Source organism: Mustela erminea, chromosome 10 (assembly GCF_009829155.1).
Source record: "Mustela erminea isolate mMusErm1 chromosome 10, mMusErm1.Pri, whole genome shotgun sequence".
Classification (NCBI taxonomy): Eukaryota; Metazoa; Chordata; class Mammalia; order Carnivora; family Mustelidae; genus Mustela; species Mustela erminea.
The window spans coordinates 61,298,457-61,321,580 of NC_045623.1; the positions used below are offsets into that span (position 1 = coordinate 61,298,457).

General features: G+C 39.8%; 1 protein-coding gene across 1 annotated transcript in view; it reads left to right on the plus strand.

The window, feature by feature from the left end:
• C10H1orf87 (chromosome 10 C1orf87 homolog) overlaps positions 1 to 22,366 on the plus strand; it is a 72,187-nt gene extending 49,821 nt beyond the window's left edge. Inside the window, 3 exon segments of the mRNA XM_032303729.1 lie at positions 2,289 to 2,341; positions 15,440 to 15,709; positions 22,206 to 22,366. Of these exon segments, the coding sequence (XP_032159620.1) occupies positions 2,289 to 2,341; positions 15,440 to 15,709; positions 22,206 to 22,366 (484 nt within the window).
• The last annotated feature ends 758 nt before the right edge of the window (positions 22,367 to 23,124 follow it).

The following is a 23,124-nucleotide window of genomic DNA, read 5'->3' on the forward strand; positions in this document are numbered from 1 at the left end:
GATTTGCCTGAATATAAAATCAGGCTCATAGACCTTATCCTCCAGTCCTGAACTCTCTGACTCCGCATTGGAAGTTTGGCACCTGCTTCTGTGATTAGATTTATAGTGCCTGTTATGGTAACTGGAACCCATTATCCCATTTATTTATTTATTTATTTATTTATTTATTTTGCTCATTAATCTGTGTATTTGTTTATTTCCTTCTCGTTCTTATTATTCTTTTTTTTGTTTTTTTTGTTTTGTTTAAATTTTTTCAATTTATTTATTTTCAGAAAAACAGTATTCATTATTTTTTCACCACACCCAGTGCTCCATGCAATCCGTGCCCTCTATAATACCCACCATTCTCCCATTTAAATTGTCAATGGCTCTTTGAAGGTCCTAGGGTAATGTAAAGAATACAGAAGAAAGAAAAAATTTAATTAGAAGGATCTCAAGGATTCCGTTGATCACATAAATCCTATACATTTAAATCAGGCAGTGTCCAGTCTCAATACTTAATAAACTTTTCTCACAGTCTCCTCCTCCTACTATCAGCACTATTCAAGAAGGGGCAGAAGAGTTTCTGGTGCTGTTGGTCCAGATGACTTGTCCCATATTTGATAACTCCTAACAGCTCTGAAAAAACAAAAGTTATGCAATATGGAAACATCGATGATCTAGATTTTTATTGTCACATTGTCGTGGCTGTTTTTCTAAGGGTCAGAAGATGCTGTAGGCCTAAACCTGGCCCTCCTAGGAGGACAGAATTGCAGCAAGCATCGAAGTCAGGAGTTGCTTCCCCTGTAGCTCACTTCAGATCTGTGCTAATATCAGACCTTTGTATGATCATTGATATTTCCCAACAGTGCTGCTTTTCCAACATTCTTTCCCTGTGTATCCCTTCAGCAGCTGATAGAGTCATCATCTTATCAGGCTTATGATTTCTGCATACCTCCACCTTATCTATTCTTGTGCCCAAACTGAAATGAATCTCCAGAGGCCAGATTTCCATACCAAAAAAAAGAACTACTCTGACTTGAAATGTCATGTATGGGAAAAGTCCTATGAGGTATAAGCAAAACAATGAATCATTTTTATTTAAAGAGTAAAATCACATGATATTAAAACTCTTCTAGAAAATCCAGGGCTTCTATATCTCACAACTTGGGCTTTATATTTCCTTAACAACTGATGGGCAAGGAGGAGATAACAATTCTTACCAGTCGCAGTTTGGTGGCTAGCAACAGAAACTGCCTTTTGTTAAGCTAAATAAAAAGAAATATTTTGAAAAGATATGGAGTTATACACAAAACTGGGGAAAAATAAAACTTTGGGAGGTACCAGAGCCAAAAGTTAATGAGAGATACAGAGACAGGGAATGGGAGAGAAGGAGGAAGGTAGGGAAGGATATGTGGAGAAAGTGATAAATAGATAGTGATTAATTAGACAAGGTGAGTCACAACACTGGCCAGGGTAGGGATATTGATTATAGTCCATCATCCCAGAGAAGACCATATTTGTATATAAATGGAGGATGGATGCCAGGCAAGCAAATACAGGTAATTTTCATGACCAATGTTTCCTAAAGTACTTGTAAACCTTCAGTGACCGTCACACGTAAATATATGCTTAATGCTCTTCCTGCTTAGAGATTTCACTAAATGTTATCTATTTGAACTCAGAACTCATTTCTATCCGCTCTTGTGTTTTTTCCTGTATCACAATAGTTCCCATTCTTGGGAAGACTACAAATAACATTTCTAACTCCCTTGACACCAAGGTTCTGGAATTAATTTAAGTTCCATCAGTGAAATGCAACTGGATGAGATTTGAAAGGCAGAAGTGGCGGGGGTGGGGCCAGAGACATTTTAAGTATTTACTTATTTTCCCAAAGTAGTAGCAACTCCAGACCCTGGCAGGCAACAGTTTTTGCCTTGGCCAAAATGCATTTTGTACTGCCTAGTCACCAACCTCGCAGTCAGGGACAACTGAGACATTTGTCAAAATTTTCTGCAGTTCACTGGTCTCCAGAACTGGTGAGGCCTAATTCTGAGCCTAGCAGCAGATGCCAACCTCCATTCTACTAACCCCTGCAATAATTCTGTAGGCACCAAATTTCCTATATCAAAGCCCTGTTCTAGTGGAGACCCCTAAAATAGTTTCTGTTTCCTGAATTATACCTTGAATGATACAGGTATCAAAAAGCTCCTTCAATATCACTATCAATATAAACATTGACCTTATTTCACATTCTTTCAGAGATTTCTACATTGAGTACCAATGCCACGTTTACTTCTCTTGTACAGATGGCATAATTTTGTTGAATTGTTGAACAAAGCTTCCTCTGATTTGCCCACAGGTGAGTTTGGCGGTTTAGTTCCTTGAGAGACATCCCAGTTCTCAGAGCCACTGTTGACTCTGCTGCTTTGCTTCAGTAGTTTTCTGGTTGGGTTTCCTCTTATTGCTCTCAGAAATGTAAATGGCACAGCAGTGCAGAAAAAATAAGACTCAGGATTGCCTTACTGGCTATTCTTTTAGACCAGGGGGATCATAAAAGGCATAATTCTCCAAGTTGTATTATATCATGAAACATTCTCTAGTGAGCACCCTTTCAGATGAATGCAGCTCTTAGAGAAGAAGTGGACATGATTTATTAGAACTTCAGTTGCACAGTCCCTTAGATCTAGGAATGCCACAGCTAGGTAATTACCCTACTGGCATCTCAAAAAAATAAAATTAGAGTAAAATAAAATAAAATAAATGTTCAGTGTATCATTTTTTGGTAAATGCCTGTAAAAACAGAAGTAAAAAAAAATTTAAGTTAAAAATAAGAATGGAAACAATAAGAAATCCTTCAGGGACAATTTAATTAAATTACGGTATATCCAACTGATAAAGTTATGCAGCTGTAAAATAACATAGCTGGCCTTGATACAGGAAGATTTCCAAGACATATTATTAAGTGAAATTATAAAGATTAATTTGGGCAAAATATTTAGCAATTAGCAAGTTTTAAATGTGACAGGTGAAAAAATATGCATTGATATTAATCTGCTGTTGCAAGTTCTGTTTACTACATTCATCAACCATTTAGTGATTACCTTTTGGATCAAAACACAAGGTACCAAAAGTTTGAGGGGAGTGGTGGTGTCTCAGTTTGCATTCCAGCAGAACAATAACCTTCCTGGGTATTTCAAACAGGGAACTTAAAACAGAGGATTGGGGGACAGGTTGCACAAGCTTTAAACAAGCAAAAAGAGGATAGTGTGTGTATTCATTTCCTTAGGGCCACCATAACAAAGTTCGACAAACTGGGTGGCTTACAATAACAGAAATCTATTGTCTCACAGTTCTGGAGACCAGAAGCCTGTCCTGAAAGCAAGATGTCAGCAGGCCATGCTCATTCTGAAGTCTCTAGGAAAACATTCTTCCTTACCTCTTCTAGCCTCTGGTGGCTCCAGGCATTTCTTGGCTTGGCTTATGGTTGCTTAATTCCACTGTCTGCCTGCACCTTCACATGACCTTCTTCCCTCTCTCTCTTTGGTGTCTCTGTATCTCCTTTTTCATATAAAGCCACCACTGTTCATTGGATTTAGAGCTCTCCCAAACCCAAAATGACATCATCTTAACTTGATTACATATAAATGAGCCTGCTTCCAAATAAGGCCACATTAACAGGTACTAGTGGTAGTACACAATTCAACCCATGACAGTTGAGGTAACCCAGAGCTTAGGAGTTGTGGAAACCAGCTCTCATCTTTAGTGCTGAAGGAACATAGTGAAAGTTGTACTGTTAGCAGAATCTTGGCAAGTGCTACTACATCGCTGATTCTAGGATCTCCAAGAATAGGCCAAGCAGCTAGAGAAAGAATTTTGAAGGAGGTGCCACATAGCTGGTTACACCATGTAGTTTGAAACTCAGTGTTTCACAAATAGGGCTGGTGCTTGGATTTTTCACAGAACACAATGTGGTGAATGCTGGACCTACTGAATGGGATGTCCTGTCGCTATTCATCTAGATTTTGAATTTTCACATATGACTTTTGCTCAAAATGTTGAAAAACACTTCAGAAGTCTCCTTCAGACCCAAGAGTGAGGTTCAGGAGGCTTCTCTGACAGCTCAATCTTAGCAACAGCAGTAGCTCTCCCCTGATGATGGACAGATACTAACAAACTCCAAAAACAAGAAGAAAATACTTCTACTCTACTCTCCCCACAGTTTAATCTCCCTCCAAGCTTCTCCCCTTTCTGGAATTTAGCCTGAAGCCAGTAGGCCAGGGAAATATACTTGTAGATCCCCATCCCAGCATTATAGAAAAGAGATAGAAGGGATGTGCTAGAAGACAATAGGGTAATAGCAAGTGAGGGTTCATTTTTCACGATGTCATCTATAACTTCAGAGAACTCAGTTTTGTTGAAAAAACAAAACAAAGACATTCAAAGGTGATCACAACAAACGTTTAAACCCAATACTTTCTCTTTCTCGCTCTAATATAAATCCAGGTCACTTGATGCATTTGTTTGCTAGAGTCGCTTACACAATAGATGTTTACTTTCTCAGAGTTCTGGAGACTAAAAGTTTAAAGTCCCAGTGTCAGCAAGTTTGAAAGTGTAGTGAAAAGAAGGGCCATCTGTACCCAAGTGTTCATAGCAGCAATGGCCACAGTCACCAAACTGTGGAAAGAGCCAAGATGCCCTTCAACAGATGAATGGATAAAGAAGATATGGTCCATATATACAATGGAGTATTATGCCTCCATCAGAAAGAATGAATACCCAACTTGTGTATCAATATGAACAGGACTGGAGGAGATTATGCTGAGTGAAAAAAGTCGCAGAGAGAGTCAATTATCATACGGTTTCACTTACTTGTGGAGCATAAGGAATAACATGGAGAATATTTGGAGAAGGAGAGGAAAAGTGAATTGGGAGAAATCAGAGAGAGAGACAAACCATGAGAGACAGTTGATTCTGAGAAATAAACTGAGGGCTTTGGAGGGGAGGGAAGTAGGGGGTTAGGTAAGCCTGGTGCTGGGTATTAAGGAGGGCACGTATTGCATGGAGCACTGGGTGTGGTGCATAAACAATGAATCTTGGAACACTGAAAAAATAAAATTAAACTTTTTAAAAAGAGAAAGAAAGAAGCCTTTCTCCCTTTGCCTTGCAGATGGCCTCTTTCTCATTGTCCTTACATGGTCTTTTCTCAGTGCAGGCACATCCCTGGTGTCTCTTTGTGTATCCAAACTTTTGGTCTTATAAGAATACCGGTCAGACAAGTGTCTTCATTTTAATGAGTTCAGTTGAACTGAATCACCTCTTTAAACAGCCTGTCTCCAAATACAGTCACATTCTGAGGTACTAAGGGTGAGGACCTCACCATGTATTTGAGGGGGGCGCAGAATTCAACCCATAATGTATGACATAGAAAAGTGTACAAAAAGATGAGCCAAAGTCTCACCTTTGCAACTAAATAACCATCTTCTATTGGAACACTTATTTTACTTCTCTTGGACTCATTTTTCTCATCTTTAAAATGAACCCAAAGTAGGAAAAAAAAATACCTGCTCTATTGCTATGAAAAAGTTTTTTAGGCAATATTGCACTCCACAGAGCAATAGGACTTTGACTTTGGTGATACTTCTATTGCACTGTTGTTGTGATAGCCCATAGCTTATTGAGAAATTTAATGCCTTAATCTCTTCCCATTTCTGTGTTGCTGGAGCTGTGATGATTAAGTGCTTCTAGGCACTGAGGGAGGTACATCTTACTTGCCTGTTTTCTTGAAAGAAAATACATTATAAGAAACTAAAGGCAGCTACTCCTTTTGGGTGTGAAGAATTGTGATTTTTTTTTTCATTCCTGGAGCCTCATTTCACTCAAAAATTCTATAATGACCTACTAAAATGACTCCTTTTTATAGGTACTGCCTTATATAACAAATTTATCTCACTGGGACCCCCAAGAATCCTGTGAAATTCTTTTTTAATGCATACATGATAATCATATAAATACTTAATATCTGTGACTTGGGCTAAGGTCTAGAATGCACTAGTTTACAGCAGACCAAACCTCTTGGCAAGACCAACTAGAAGACTAGATAAAATATAAAACAACATCTTTTTGAAAGCTATTATTTGGAATTCAAACTAAATACCAGAAAAAAAAAAAGAGGAAAAAACCCTCTGGAAGAAGTTAACATCATATAAAACCTTGAGACTTATTTATACAAAATGTCCAGCATTCAATTACAAATAATCAGGAATGATACAAGACAGGACATGGATTTTCAAATAACTGTAATTAATATGTTTAAGAGAATGGATAAGATGGAGAATTTCAGTAAGTCATTTGAATTTATAAAGAATATCTAGAACAGAAAAACATAAAAATTAATTTTTAAAAACTCACTAGATGAGTTGAACAGTAGGTTGAGTGTAGCTGAAGAGAGGATTAGTGAACTGAAATATAGTTCATTAGGAAATATCCAGATTGAAGCATGAAGGAACAATGAGGATAGAACATACCAAAAAAAGTATATGAGACATAAAGGAAATGGCAAGAATATTCAGTATACATCTAAAGAAAGATAGGAGGAAGAGAATAGAGCTAAAGCGGTATTTGAAGCAATTATGATGAAGAAATTTCCAAAAGTGATAAAGACCTCAAGCCACAGATCCAAGAAGTGTTATGAACTCCCATGGAGACAAATAAAAAAGAGCTTAGACCCCTCCAGATATGCTATTGTCTGAGGTCTAAAATAGTATTTCACGAAAATGAAGTATGGCTCCAACTTTAAATCTCTTTGTTGTAGAGCCTGTGAGTGAGGAAGAGGAAGAAAAAGCAGGAAGCACAGAGCAGGGTTATAGCAAGGCTGCTAATGGAGGGAAATTGGAAGGAATAATCATAATTTCAGAGTCTCATTGATCCCAAAAACATCTCTTGAAGACCTATCACTCAAGACAACACAGAAAAAACTAAGACGTGAAAAGAAGAGCCATCTGTACCCCAATGTTTATAGCAGCAATGGCCACGGTCGCCAAACTATGGAAAGAACCAAGATGCCCTTCAACGGATAAATGGATAAGGAAGATGTGGTCCATATACACTATGGAGTATTATGCCTCCATCAGAAAGGATGAATACCCAACTTTTGTAGCAACATGGATGGGACTGGCAGAGATTATGCTGAGTGAAATAAGTCAAGCAGAGAGAGTCAATTATCATATGGTTTCACTTATTTGTGGAGCATAACAAATAGCATGGAAGACATGGGGAGTTAGAGAGGTGAAGGGAGTTGGGGTAAATTGGAAGGGGAGGTGAACCATGAGAGACTATGGACTCTGAAAAACAATCTGAGGGGTTTGCAGTGGCAGGGGGGGTGGGAGGTTGGGGTACCAGGAGGTGGGTATTATAGAGGGCACGGATTGCATGGAGCACTGGGTGTGGTGAAAAAATAATGAATACTGTTTTTCTGAAAATAAATAAACTGAAAAAATTTAAAAAAAAAGAAAATAAAACAAGGAAGAATAACCACTAAAAAAAATGACTAAGAGTTTAAACTCCCTTTTATTAAGGAAAAAAAGTAATTCCTACTTAGAACGGTTTCTCTTGACAGGACAGAAAAGCTAACTCAGTTGGTTTAGACAATAAAGAGTTTTGGTTTATGTAAATAAAAAGTCTAGTGGCAGTAAGAACCATAGGCTGGTTTGATGTAGTCATTAAAAATGTCAAAATCTGGAGGACACCTCGGTGGCTCAGTGGGTTAAAGCCTCTGCCTTCGGCTCAGGTCGTGATCTCGGGGTCCTAGGATCGAGCCCCGCATCGGGCTCTCTGCTCAGCGGGGAGCCTGCTTCCCTTCCTCCCCTCCTCTGCCTGCCTCTCTGCCTACTTGTGATCTCTGTCAAATAGATGAAATCTTTAAAAAAAAAAAAAGTCAAAATCTGAGATCTGGTTTCTTTCTGGCTCTCTGCTCTGCTGTATATGGTGCTAGCATCAACTTTAGGCTCTACATGGTAGTGCCTCAACTTCTCCAGACACTTGAAGAACAAAATAGCTATGGTAGCCAAGGTCATCATATCTTGACAGCACTCTCTTTTGGCCAGCCCTGCCCAGAAGAAGAGAATTTTATGAGTTGAGAAACTGTAGCAGGTGTCTCCTCTCATCTCAGAGGCTTAGACTGAGTTTTATATCCACCCTAGAACCAAGACTGTGATTAGAACACCATGATGGTCTTCAACTAATCAGAGACCAACCTCAGAGCTGGAACTAGGTGTCATTCTTACCAAACCACAGCACTGGGGGGGGGGGCACAAAGTAAAATATAGTTGCTATCACCAGAAGGGGGTAATGAAGAGGACAATTGCCAGAGAAGAAATGAATGATGGAAGAAAAAGAAAATCAATTCCAGTCACATGCATGGCCCATGAGCCCTTCAGTTCTGTGAATAGTTAAACTTCTCTTCCCCTTTCATCCCACTTCAGCTAAGCTGTCCTCTAAGCAATTGCCTGAATGTACCAAACACTTCTCCCTCCCTTGGACCTTTGCCTTTATGATAGCTTTTCCCTGAAATGCTCTTTCTGCAGACATTTGCATGCCTTTCTCTCATGTTTCTCAGGGCTCTATTTGAATGTCACTTGGAGAGGCCTTTGGTGAATTCCCTCCCTAAAATAGCAACTGCCACTGGGACACCTGGGTAGCTCAGTCGGCTAAGTGGCTGCCTTCAGCTCAGGTCATGATCCCAGCATCCTGGGATGGAGTCCCACATCCAGCTCCTTGCTCAGCTGGGAGCCTGCTTCTCCCTCTGCCTTTCCCTGCCACACTGCCTGCTTATGTTCTTTCTCACTCTCTGACAAATAAATAAACTAAAATTATATAAAATAAAATAAAATAACAACTGCCAAGGCATTCTACCCCCATAAATGGCTTTAGCTATGTGTCTAGCCCGTATAACTACTTGCCATTACTTTACATATCTTTTGCCCTCACCACTGGAATGCACACACTCCATGGGAAGATTCTGTCTTGTTCATTGTTGTATCACAGTTAGCATTTAACAAATGTTTGTTGAATGAGTGAATGAATTAGGATCTAGACCTAACCCTACCTCTGTTGTCTTTTTTTTTTAAAGATTTTATTTATTTATTTGACAGACAGAGATCACAAGCAGGCAGAGAGAGAGAAGGAAGCAGGCTCCCTGCTAAGCAAAGAGCCCAATGCAGGACTCGATCCCAAGACCCTGAGATCATGACCTAAGCCAAAGGCAGAGGCTTTAACCCACTGAGCCACCCAAGCATCCCTACCTCTGTTGTCTTAAGCAAGAAACCGAACCTGGTGTTGCCTCAGTCCCCTCATTTGTAAAATGGAGGTAATTTCTACCTCACAGGGTTATTCTTTAGGTTGAGTAAGAAAACCTGTGAGAAATGTCTGGCATATATAGATATTTAACATATATTTATGCTTCCTTCTCATAAAAGTTTCATTCACTAGGTCCAATGAGGCCAGAAGCCTTTATTCAAATCTGTTTTCTCCCGTGGCTTCACTTTAGAATTACCTAGGGAATTCTTTAGAAGTCCTGAGCTGGGTTCTCACCCTTCGAAATTCTGATTTAATTGGTCTGGTGTGCCGCCCAGGCACTGGTAATTTTTAAAGCTCCCCAGGTGGGAGCACATTAGCAGCCAGCGCTGAAGACCACTGATTCAAAGTCATTAGTGGGGAGGGGGGGAGGGGAGGGCCGGCTGTGTGACTGTCAGAATCCACTGGAAGCCCTGTAAAACCTGGCCCTTCCAACACCTGGAAATCTCTAGAAGCCAGCTTGGCTTATTTCCTCCAGTACAAATCATCAACTGGCAGACTAGACAGATGGTTATTATTTATCCTTCCTGCTGTGTTAGAAAGAAAAAAAAAAAATTAGCTCTGCCTCGGGTTTCTCAAACCATTTTTACATGTGCAAACCATTACCTTTTTATATGCTCCTAGATATTAGAAGGGAGAAAGGGAAGCTTAAGTGAGATCAGGAAGACCAGCATTTATTTTCTGCTAATGTAACTTCAAGAAGTGCAGACCCCAGAAAGAAACTGGCCTGGGACAAAGACTAGGTTCTAGATCTTAGGCTAAAAGGGATACTATACAGGAACAGTGCCCAGAAAACTGCCTGGCACATGATAATTAATGTTAAGTCCTCTCTTCTGGGGAAGCTAGATTTGTTTAAGACCACTGAGCATCTTCCTGGGTTGAGTATTTTTAGTTGGTAACTTTTTTTTTTTTTTTAATCTCCACAATCTTCCTGCAAACTGCTGGTCCACTTTTCACAACGGACAAAATTAAGATCTGAAAAGCTGCAGCTGGTAAAAGCGAGAATCAGGTTTAGCATTCAGGTTTGACACCGAGTTTATCTTATATGCTCTATACTGCTTCTAGAATCCTCTTAACTCTCAACCTTGGTAATTCAGAGTTAATTAGAACTTTTCTTCACTGGCAGCAACCAGAAGGCTTTTCTCTCATATACAGGGTGAGAAGAGCAGGGCCCCGGGCTGCCTGATGATGATGGGTTCCTATGACAAATTTGTAGCAATTAAAACAGATCTGCCTTAGCTGGCTATCAGGATTCTCATGAAGCATCTATTAAGTTGTACTCTATCTAGCATCTGGGTTAGGGATGGGCAGATAAAGAAATGCAGAGAAAAAATCCTCCTCCCATCCGGTCTGAAAAGGAACTGGGAGAAATACAACTATCCACTCAGCAGCTTTAATTTCTAAACTTCCTATCAGGGCACATGGTCATTCATTTCATCTACAAACATGGACTGAGTACTTATTCTACTGCTCGGTGCCCGGGTTGTGGACATTCTGAAGTCACATTGTCTTCATCAGGAGACTGAGGGTAGGGGGCTGATAATGATTAACAGGTGCAGTATTAAAGGGGCAGCAAAAGCTTTTTTAATCTGATACGTACATTAATTTACATGAACGTCCTTACACAGATGACACTATTAGTTCACATTAACTGAACACTTGCTATTTCCAGGTGTTTGCTTTACAGCTTCTAGCCCATTTATCCGTAATAAACTATGGGTGGTATTAGCCACCTTTTGCAGAAATGGAGAATGAGACACAAAGAAGACAAGTAACTTGCCCAAGGTCACACAGGTCATAGAAAAAGGAGCCAGGACGGACTCAATCCTAGGGCATCTGGCTTCAGAGCCTCCACTCTCTACCACAATGTTACACTGCCACTCTCCACCTTTTGAAAAAAAGAAAAAAACTTAGTAATTGAACCATCTTTATCGAAAGCGGTGAGAAACCATATACATTTGTTAATGGCATACTTGAATTATGCACCAAATACAGAAATCAAAGCTCCCAGAAATCGGTACGGTGTGGTAGTTGCTTGGATTTGTAAACTAAATGAGTAAGTCAACAAAGGTGCTAGTGACGAATGAATGATACCCACCATAAGCCTGAAAACACCTGAGCAGAAGATCTGCATGTCTTTTCCTGGCTCCTAAGGAAATTTCTATTCATAAGGCAACAGCCTGAGCAAGTAGTACCTGGACGGTAGAATCCTCCAGGTTAGGGATAATGTTCAAACTTCTGAACACTGACAGGAGTAAGGAAGGGGGAAGACAAAGTTTTTACCTGATCCTTGAGGCACACACCTGCATGGAGTGAGAGGCAGAAGTTCGTGCTTTGGGGAAAGAAGCTGAACTATGGAAAGAGGCCCCTTGCTGCTGCTTGCCAAACTCCTCCTGATTCAAGGCGATGCTATAGGCTATTGTCTCTGCTTATCTGGAACAATCTGCCACACAGGAGGCATTGCCAGCATCACTCTGACCTGGAAACTCCTATTCATCCCTCAGGGGCCCCCAGTTTAAGTGTCACTCCTCCAGCAAGCCTTCTCCGATCCTCCCCAACTCCTGCCCCATCTCAAAATAAGTGTAAATATTTTCACCTTTTCCTTGGTTGTGTTTATAGTAGTTTGTAACCCAATAAAAATTTTGAGTAGTAATTTAGCATCAACTTGCCCTCTGTGAGCTCCAGCAAGACAGGTACTAAAGCTCCAATCTACCAATGTATCCCTATCACCTAACACAATGTCCGCCACCTAACAGAGCCTCCACATTCTCTTGGCCTGGGTGCATACGTGTAGATGTTAACATAAGGAGAACAAACTAAACCCTTCCAATTTTTTCTTGCTTGTCTAGGAAAGAACTTAAAGAAAACCTCTGGCAACACAGGCTAAAGTCCCGGAGATGTCTCCAGGCAAAACAAAACATGTGGTGTGCACCTGGCTCTACAGAGCTGGAGGAGGGGCTTGGCCCATTTTTTGCCTTGTATTCTCTGGGGCTGGGTGGGGCCCTCCCTTCTGGGTTTTTGGTTTCCACCCAGCACCTTGATGTCAGGCTCCCTTTGACTTTGAGACTCTGCTGCAACAGAGAAGGGAGGCAGAACTCTGAGAGTCTGTGGGTTGGTTCCTGTCCTTGCTGATATGCATGCAGAAATCACACAGCGATGGACCTACTGTCTGCCCCAAGAAACTGGACTTGTAGCTTGTATACAGGTGTCCTTCTAAAGCCCGTGACCAATCCACCAACTGCCATCAAAATAAAAGATGGTTATGAGACCTATTTTAACATCGAAAGCCCAGCTTCCAGAAACTGAGGGTGACCTTTTCCCCAGACATCACATTTTAAAATGTAATGGGCTCTTTGATTTAAAAAAAAAAAAAATCTGGCAAGCAGTTAAAATCCGTATTAATATTCCCAGCACTTAGCCAAAAGAAGATGCAGACGGAATTGAAAAACAGCCTGAGTTTTTCTGTTGTTGTTGTTTTTTAAATGCCCGGATTAGAACATAATTCATCTTAAAATGACGGGAGGCCTCTTCACGCACTTCACACTTTGAAATATTTTAGAAAATAGTATCCATTTTGGCAAGCCTCTTGCCACGCAAGAAACAACAGCAAATGCTTTTCTCCTTGAGTGTTAAGTCTGTTGTGAATAAGATTATAAAAAATATACTTTGCTCTTTTATTTTGCCTCTTGTTTGAGGATTTTACTGCATCTCTGCAATAATTGATTCTTCTCACATTCCTCTATGAGTAGCATTCATTGCCCCACTTTTAGAGAGTGAAATTGAAGCAGAAGTTTGGTAAAGCACATTTCCTCTTTTCCCAGAGAAAATCATTTGTTCATTCCCTTATTCATTCAGTAAACATGTCTTTAGAACCAACTATGTGCGGGCCACTAACCAGACCTTGAAGGTCCATGGATGCCTACCTCAGAGGCCCTGTCTCTAGATCTCTGGTAGAGGAGACAGATACTCTAACTTCAGGTCACAATATCCTCTAATACATGCTGTGATGGACAAAGGGGTCTATAAGGAATCACCCCTCACACCACCTGGAGCTTTGGGGAAGGGTCCCCCCCAAGAGGTGAAATATGAGTTGAGTCTTGAAGGATGAATGGAAGCCCAACCAATGAAGACGGGAGTGGTAAGAAGGGCTCTCATGACAGAGGGAATGGCATGTATAAAGCATAAAGACATCATACAGTTTCATTTTTTTTCCTGGAGAAAGATGAGAGAAAAAGATACATACATACGACTAAAAGAAGAGAAGCAATAATGATAACTTGAATGGTCTTATGTGCCAAGTAAGGAATTTGGACTTTATCCTGATACAGTGGGACCAAAAGAGTATAGGGCATGTTACTTATTTCCTTACTACTTACTCATTTAGTTAAGCCTAATTGAGGTCCATACAACCACCCCCCACTGCCTTTAGTGGTCAAAGAGAATGTTGAACTATCTGAAAGAATACAAAAATTTATTTAAAAACAGTTTCTCAGATCCAAGGACCTCTCTGAATTCTCTAAAATCATCCACCAAAATCTCTGCCAATGTGCATTTAGCTAGGTAGATTATCCAAGTACTCTTCAGATTTCTAAAGTGGTCCAAAGCTCTAAAAAGTATAATAATACTATTTATTTACTTTGTGAAAACCTTCAGCTCTTTCTCAAAATTGATTTTATCAAAGTAGAATTCTTTTATATTAATCTCTTAACAATTTGCTGGCTGCTGGTCATCCATATGGTTATAATTTCATATAGCATTCTACTCTTTCAGATAAAACAGTGCTTCCCATTCCCCACAGCAGCCTAATGAGTGTTTGTTAACAAACTCAAAACTTGGGGTCTTATTGCAGTTTCCATTCTTCAGGGCTGTGGGATTTTCACAACTTGTATGTGAGAAGTTTGAGACAAAGGTACAAAATGAGAAATTCGGATATTTCAAAATTGGGGAAAGCACAGATTTATAGAAGTTAGAGACATAATTCTATAGCAAATTAGTTAAGATTATTTGCATCAAGGTGAACAGAACCAACTCTACAAATTTAATACAACCTAAGGACAGACCCGTAACAATGAACTAAGATCAGGATCTTGGCCAACATCATGAATTCCTGTATCTTTTCTCTTCTCTCTGCTGTCAGCTTCATAACCTCTATCTACCTATTTTTCCATCTGTCTGTCTGTCTGCCTCAGTAGACCATCTTTTTCTCATTTCCAATGCAAAGAGGAAAACCGGCTAGAGTTCCTACATCTCACAGAGAATGGCCTCTGTTTTTCTATCTTTCTGTCATTATCACTCACAAATAGTTCCAAAACCACTGGACAACAAACATACTGTTTGTTGGCCCATTTTGCATTTGATGCCCAGGCCTGCACCATGTACATACCAATTCTTTCCATAGCCATGGTGATAGGGAGGATGGGAAATTCCTGGAGCAGCAGGGTTCGGCAGATCGAACAGGTGATGCCACTGTCTCTCTTCACAGTGGATGATGGGATGTCTTACATGGTGCAGTGGGAACTCATCTATTTGTGCTAAAAGCATCTCATTTTGTGCTGGACACTTAGTTAGAATATCAAAATGAGCTAGATGTAACCTCTATACCCTCCTTCTAGTTTTGGGTCTACCATTGACTTGTGATCTTAGTAAATCACTTCCACTCCCTGGGCTGCAGCCTCCTCTGTTAAAGGAGTAGGATTGCCAGACCACAGAGGGGCTTTATGGTTTGTTAGAATGAACCCATGAGCCTAAGATAATATCAATACTGTTTCAATCACCTTTTGTCAAGAATCTCACACTCATGATGCATTTTCCCATCAAGAAATTATAAGCATTGCCTGAAGCCTATCCCTTGTGTATCCCACTAGTATAAAACAAAGTAGAATATCATGAAAAGTCTGTTACAAAAACCTTTGTTTTGTGTAAATCAGAAGTGTAAACTGAATAAAGTCATGATTCCACCCTTCCCTTAAAAAAATACTATTTATATACAGCAAGAATTGGCATATATGGTCCTATGGCACTGAGGATTTGAAACACATCCTCTAACTTTACAAAACCAGACCTTACAATAAATATTGCTAGCTGTGTGGCTTCATCTTTGGCCAAGAGACCGGAGGAGCTCTGTGCAGTATATGTATTGCCAGTAAGATGCTTGTGTTATTTTGGTGGAAAACTCCAGAAGAAGAACCACAACCAAAAAACCTTCCTGCTGAGATTTCAGCCACCTAAGATCCCCTGAATGCTCTGAAGTTCAGGCCAGTCTCACAGCCTTTTTTAAGTCCAACCATGAAGAACCAGTCTGAAGAATACAAGACGTGGATTGACAGGTTCAAGAAGCTGGAAAATGCCCTCTAGCTGTGTGATCGGAGTAGTACAGGTAAAGTGAGAAGCTTAGAGCTGATAGGACTTTCCGTGTGTGTTCTAGTCTGGAAGTGAGCACCTCCTTTTCTTTCACTTCTTAACAAACACAGTTTGTCCATAAACCATGTGCACTGGCACTGGGAGCACAATTGGGAAATACAGAGACGAATCAGAGGAAGACCTGAATCCCCCACCAAGTTACTCACAGTCTCTTTGTGTCTTTGATCCTCCTCCATTCAACTCCTGGAGTCTAACCTACAATCCAGTCTTGTAACTCCCAACTGAAATCTTCAGCGTGCCCACTGAGAGGCTGAACTCCAAACTCCCTAGCAAGGCAAAAGCTAGCTCTGTCCACCTAACCAGTCTCTTTTTCTTCAGTGGGTATTCTCCCAGTATCTCCTACCCTATCGTAATGGATAACCTGCCTTCCTCAAACATACCATGCTTTCTCCTGTGGCTGCTCCTTTTTTCACCCTATGCTCTCCATCTGAGTTGTCTGTTTTTCTTCTTCCTACCCCACCCCTACCAACTCCCTATCTTATCCACTTGGCTAGCTCATGCCTAAACATGTTTCAGGTTAGAACTCAGGCTCTACTCCTCTGAAACTCCCCAAATTTCCCCAGACAGATCTAGGCTAACCTTTGTCTGGCCTCCTAGAGCTCTGTAACAACTATTACCATATTTGATAAATATCTTTTTCATTTGGAGACTTACTACAATCTCACCGGTAGGCTATATTCCTTTTTCCACGCTTGCACCTTGCACAGTTCTGTTCAACTTTTTTTTTTTTTTTTCGAGGGAAAGAAGAAAGGAATGAATGTAAACACATAAATAAATCCAAGAAGAAAGGTAATAGATACCATTACAGTGTGCAATGTGGACATTCAGAGAAAGGAGTATTCCTTCCTAGTGAGGCGGTCAGGGAAGGTTATCTCAGTGTAAAATTAACCATTAAGGATAAAGTGCAGTTTATATATAAAGTAATGACATAGATCTTTCTGGCAAAGGTGTGCATTAGCCAAGAAAATTGTTATGTGTGAAGCTCGGTGCAAGAAGTTTTGATTGGAAATAATATAAGGGTTATTAAGAAGAATGTTAAATGATAAGGGTAGAAATGTAAGACTCCAGATATAGAAAGATCTTAGATGCCAGATCAAGGAATTCAAGTTTAGTGGCAAAAGAGTAAGTAGCATTGAGCATTTCTAAGAAAGGAAGTGTTATGATGAAGTTGTATTTCAGAAAGATCCTTGATGGCTATGTGCAGATGGAAGGAGAAAGAGAAAGTAGGGAAAGGGGTAAGGATTTGCAATGTCCAAGTGAAAATGAAGTCCAGAACAAGGTCAGAAACCTGGAGAAGAGGGAGTAGATACAAAAGGACATGGACTGAAATGGTGGTACTTTTTTTTTTTTTTTTAAGATTTTATTTATTTATTTGACAAAGAGAGAAAAATCACAAGTAGGCAGAGAGGCAGGCAGAGGGTGGGTGGGAAGCAGGCTCCCTGCTGAGCCGAGAGCCTGATTTGGGCCTCAATCCCAGGACCCTGAGATCATGACTTGAGCCGAAGGCTGAGGTTTAACCCACTGAGCCACCCAGGCGCCCTGAAATGGTGGTACTTAATTACATTCTGTAGTTATGGTGAGTTAGTGTGTTACATGTGGAGCCTAAAAACATGGAACCCACAAAAGTGGCGACTAGAATGGTGGTTGCTGGAAAAAATGGGAGCTGTTGGTCAAAAGGCACAAACTTTCAGTTAGAAAATGAACAAGTTCCAAGAATTTAACATACAGCATGATGACTCTAGTTAACGATGCTATATTGTATACTTGAAAGTTGCTATGACAGTAGAGCTTTAATGATCTCACCACCATAACACAACCACAATAAAGTGGTAATTACGTGTGATAAAGGATATTTTAACCAACCTTATTGTGTTAAACATTTCCCAATATATACATGTATCAAATCATCACATTGTACACCTTGAACTTATAATATGGTATGTGTCAATTATATCTCAGCAAAAAAATAGGGGATACATTAGCACTCTCTAGAAGTAATCACATAACAGTAGCAATGCATTTTCTGTTTCATTTTGTTTTGTACTCTAGACCACATAAAGTATAACTACCATACAATACCTCAGGACTTCTAATAATCACTTTACCAAAGAGAGGAGGAGATGAAAATTTTAAATAAAAAATTCATCTAGTTTATTAAACTTCTTAAACATGAACTTTTAAGTGTTTAAACTTGTTAAACACAGAGCCCAGCACTGTGCTAGAGGCTGGACCAGAAGGGAAAACAAAAGAATGAGACATGATCTCTGGCCTCAGGGACATTTGGTAAGATACCAAAGGGGTCGGTTATGTGTCCGCCTTCAGCTCAGGTCATGATCCCAGGGTCCTGGGATCAAGCCCCACATCAGGCTCTCTATTCTGTGGGGAGCCTGCTTTTCATTCTCACTCTACCTGCCACTCCCCCTGCTTGTGCTCTAACTCTGTCAAATAAATAAAAAATCTTTAAAAAAAAAAAAAAAAAAGTCAAGGACCTTTTAGGTAAGACGCCAAGATAGATAATAGTTAAGTGCTAAAAAACAAACATTCTCAAGGGCAACATATAGCAAAGTATTATAACTGAAGAAACAAATATGAATTGAGTTTTCCGAAAAGGTTCCATGGAAAGAGAGCTTGAGTGAGACTGCAGGAAAGGCTGAGGTTGACTTTGGATAGCTGGAGAAGGCATTCTGAGTTGAATGAAACCATCTCCTGCAAAGCTTAGAAGGTTTGTGCTAGATTAGATAGTAAAGCTGAGACCCTACTGTAACTCTCAAGTGCTAGGCTGAGGCTTAATCCTCTACCCAATGTTCACCAAAGTTTCGGTCAGAGGAGAGCACCATAAAAGAAGAGACGGATAATTTAGGGAAGATACTGGAGAAAAGGAAATCATCAAAAGGTTACCGAAATAATCACGAGGATGGAGTAACTGGGTGATGGGCATTAGGGAAGGCACCTGATGTGATGAGCACTGGGTGTTACATCACCTGATGGACTACTGAACTCCACCTCTGAAATGAGTGATGTTCTATATATTGGCTAATGGAATTTAAATTAAAAAATAAATCACGAGTCTAGGTATTTATACCATTAGAGTGGTGACGGGGTTACAAACAAATACAAAAAAAAATTCAGGTGGAAAGGGAAGACATTCCTAAAGAAAGAAGTGCTGAGTGGCAGTGATGGATGATGGATCATAAACTTAGTTGCTAAGAGACTCCCCAAAGACTGGGACCGTTCTCATACTTCTGAACTGTTCTAAGGAAAAATCGAGTTTTGTTGACTTTGGAGGCAGATTCCGGCAGATTTGAAATGCCTCTCTCATGGCCTCTTCACTATTTATGCTTGTTTTCTCTGTTTCTATGAAATTCATTAGCAACTTGTCAGCCAGGGAATGTGTCAGCCTGATCTATAACTATCTTTAATGAGGAAAGAGGATTAACTGAGGTCATTTAGTTGGTTTATTAACCACAGTATTTAGCTGACCACCACAGCTTCATTCGAGACACTGAGCAGATGATACCTTCTTTGCCTATTGATGAATCAGTGTTCTCTATTATGTGCAAGGAAATATGTAGGCCAGAGTGTTCTTCATTCAGGGTGAAGACAGACCATCCATCATCAAATTAGTGTTTCTGGGAACCTACTCTGTGCTTATGTTCTAACAGGGGTTGTCAAGAAAATATCCTTGAGGAGAAAGAATAAGAAATGACTGTGAGTAACTGGTCATGTTTTCTAAAGAAAGAAGGGGGTTGGGATAAATGCTTGGGTGAATGGTAGATTTGGAATTTTCCCAATGAACTGAAGGCTAGATAGAAAACGTTTTCCAGTTCAAGGAGGCCGAATGCAATGAGAACCCTCAAGGACATTCTTTGCATGAGTCTGGCCTTTGCACACAGCGAAGCACTAACTCCTCACATAAACCACATGCTGAAGGGATTAATGGCCTTATTTAAGGAGGAAAAAGCCAAGCTCAAAGTGGCAAAAGACTAGCCAGTGGGAAGTGGAGCCATAATTCAAACCCAGTTCTGTTGGACTTCTCCTACACTAAACTCCCATGGCATAACAGAAAGAACATGAGGTTTTGCTTGTTGCTTTGTTGGTTGTTTCTTTGATTTTACTGGGAGACTTAGATGCAAGTCCAGACTAGACTAATTGCTGAGCCCTGAAGACCAGTTATTTAGGTTCTCCAAGCCTATTTCCTCATCTATAAAATAAGACTGATAATAATAAAACATACCTCCCACATGGAGAGAGGATCACACGAGATTTGAGAGTTTCTTTGCAAACTATAGAATGAAGTGGATGTTAAGGAGTTTCTTCTTCTTATGCCTTTCATTTTGGTTCTGGTGGGACAAGAACAGGCTTTTCAGCACTAAAATAGATTGTAAGGGTTATTTTATGCAGCTTTCCTGGGCAGCCCCAAATGACAGTAAATTAGATACAAATTTCAGTCAATGGACTTTTGTTTGACACTAGGATTCCTCTACCAATGGTAAAACTTAGAAAATAGTAGAAAATGCCCCTACCCACACCAGTGGTGATTCCTACATGTATTTTTTAACACTACTTTTAATTTTTAATTAAATATAAACTCAATTTTATACATTTTTAAAATTTCTTCCTATTAAGACACATTCTTATTTATTTTGACTAATATTGTTGCTACAACTATTATAATCGTCCTATAAGAATGCTTGTATTATGGGTGCTTAATAGTTCTGAACACTGTGTTAATATTTGTTATTTTATTGATTTTCATATTGTTTAATTATTCCTATTTTAAAGTTGAGGAAACTGAGGCTCAGAAAGTTCAAGTGCCTTCCTCAGTCAGACCCTTACTCCAAAGCCCATGCCTTATATTTCCAGAGGCAGAATATGAGGAAATATCTTGAGGGATCCAACCTAGACCAGACCAACAGTAGATATCCAGTGGAGAAAATTGCAAAGATGTTATTGACCAACTCACAGAAAGATTTCTGCAGAGGAAAGGATCAACATTCTAATAGAAGAGAGAGACATAAACAACCCTACACAGAACAGAAGATAAGCAGAGATGGGATGGGGTGGGATGGAATGGGACAGGATAGAAATGAATTAGAACTGGATAGAATACATCACATTAGGGCCCCAGCTATCTGCAGCCCACTGTTAAGAACACCCATCACAGAGAGGTTCAGAAGGGAGCACCATGCCCAACAGTCCTTGCTCATTTAAATATGAACAATATTTGGCCACTTAAACAGAGTTAATAGGTGTCCAAACTCTAACTCTAATAGACTGGTTGTGGTGTTTCATTTTGTAAATGAAATGACAAGAGGACCGCATCTGGCCTCTTTGAGAAAGAAATTCTCTATCATTGTTACAGCCTGTACAAGTACAGGATGATAAAAGAACAAACTGTAAGGGATGCATCTTCAATTTCTATAAAAGATACTGAAAGCTTTTCTTGACACCTGTGGTATAGATCTCCACAATTCAAAGAACATCTTTAGGAAACGATCTGAGCCTTACTTGCAACAATCTCTTCCCCCTTATTCTGTGATGGAGTGTAGTGGTTAAATGCATGAATTCAAGCAATCTTGGACAAATGACTTACCATGTCTATGCCTCAGTTTCTCCCTCTATAAAATGGGTTGTTGTGAGCATTAAATGTATTACTACTGGTAAAATGTTTGGAGGCATAACTGAAATATAGTAAATGTTATATACATGTGTAAATATCAGTCACTGTTGTGATACTCTAGCTAATTTTCTTCATATCTTACCATCTTAAAGGTTGGGGAGCTTCCTGAGGTAAAAGGTCCCTTCTTTAAGTCTTCTATATTCTTAAGCATAGTATCTGACATATATGAGCTCACAATTAGGGGCTTAAGAATGAGTTATTCATCTTTGCTGATGCCATGCTCCCCACTTAAAGCTCCTCTCCACAACTCCCCAAGTCCACCTACCCTTAACTTGGAAGGGACCTTGGCATTGATGCATATAACGGACGGGTACAAAAGAACATCCTGTGGTGATACACACTACCAGCCCAATTACACAGATTCAGACTCTGAGCCATGAGAAACGAGAGGATGTACCTGTGATCACACAGCAAGCAGGAGGGAGTCACAGTAAATACATGAATAAATGAAATGAATAAAATGAGCTGTTTGAATCCTGCATGTTTAGGAACGTGTTTGGCTACTTCAGTAAGAAAAAAATAATAATAAACCAGAAAAATTAGAAATTTATTTTAGCAGGCACCCCCTTGTTTTAAAAATTGGCCTTTAAAGTTTTATAACCACAAAGAAGAAGCTTAAATTGCTTTAAGAAGCTGAAAGTGACAAAAATATTAACATTTTGCTTTTACTCAGAAGTCATTCAAGCTAATAAAGATTTTTTTCTCTCTCTCTCTCTTTTTTGGTTTCTCCACAGGCTTTTCAAAACTTCCCACCCACCCAAACCAATTGCAGGAGTCCTGGAGAAGGAATAGGCCAGATGCCTCATTCACAACTACAATCTCATTTACAACCTGTCCCTGAGCCCTCAGAAAATTGACCAAGCCTTGAGGTAATTCCGTGCGGGAGAAAATCTGCTCTTGGAGCCAGCCCTTCAGTACTTAAAGGAGCTATGATAACAAGCCCATATTGTGAGAACAGATGTTTCTTTTATCTTCCTTTTTACCCAGACACGTGTTTCTCCCTAGCCTCAGTGAGGCTGATACGGTGACTGGAGATCTGGAGATGCTCTGGACTTGGACTTTTATTCTGGCTATAATGCTCCCTCATAAGCAGCTCAGAGTGACCCCCCCCCAAAAAAAACCCAGGATTCCTCTGCCAAGATAGCAAGAGCCCAATTTCTTTAAGTCCCCTTCTATTCTAATAAAGCTCCTTATTAACATTACATGATTTTTTTCTATATTCCTGATGAAACTTTGTTTTTGCAAACCCTGCAACTCCATAGAGTAAAAAATATGCTAGATATTGTTGTCAACCCCCCAAAATGCCTGTCACATAAGAGACCTTGACACACCATTTTTGGATGAGTAAACTAGACTTTTCCTATACTTACTATTCTAGGAAGAATTTACATCATAAGAAAAATAAAGAATTCCCAGAGAGTTCTCTGAATAAGTGAGATATTTCCTATAATACAAAACTAGATGACGCTACACTGTCCCCAAAGATATTTTCCCAAATATATCTAAAACTTGGAAGTTTTAATGATTGACATATCGGACAAAGGGTTCTGGAAGTAGGTAACAGCTTTACTCTCTCTGGCAGGAAAATCAAGCAAAACTTTCCACAAGTTCCCATAGTTCTTCTATCCAACTTTGCATCTCCCACAGAACTCGTACTCACACGCACATCACACCACACAGATAGTATGAGC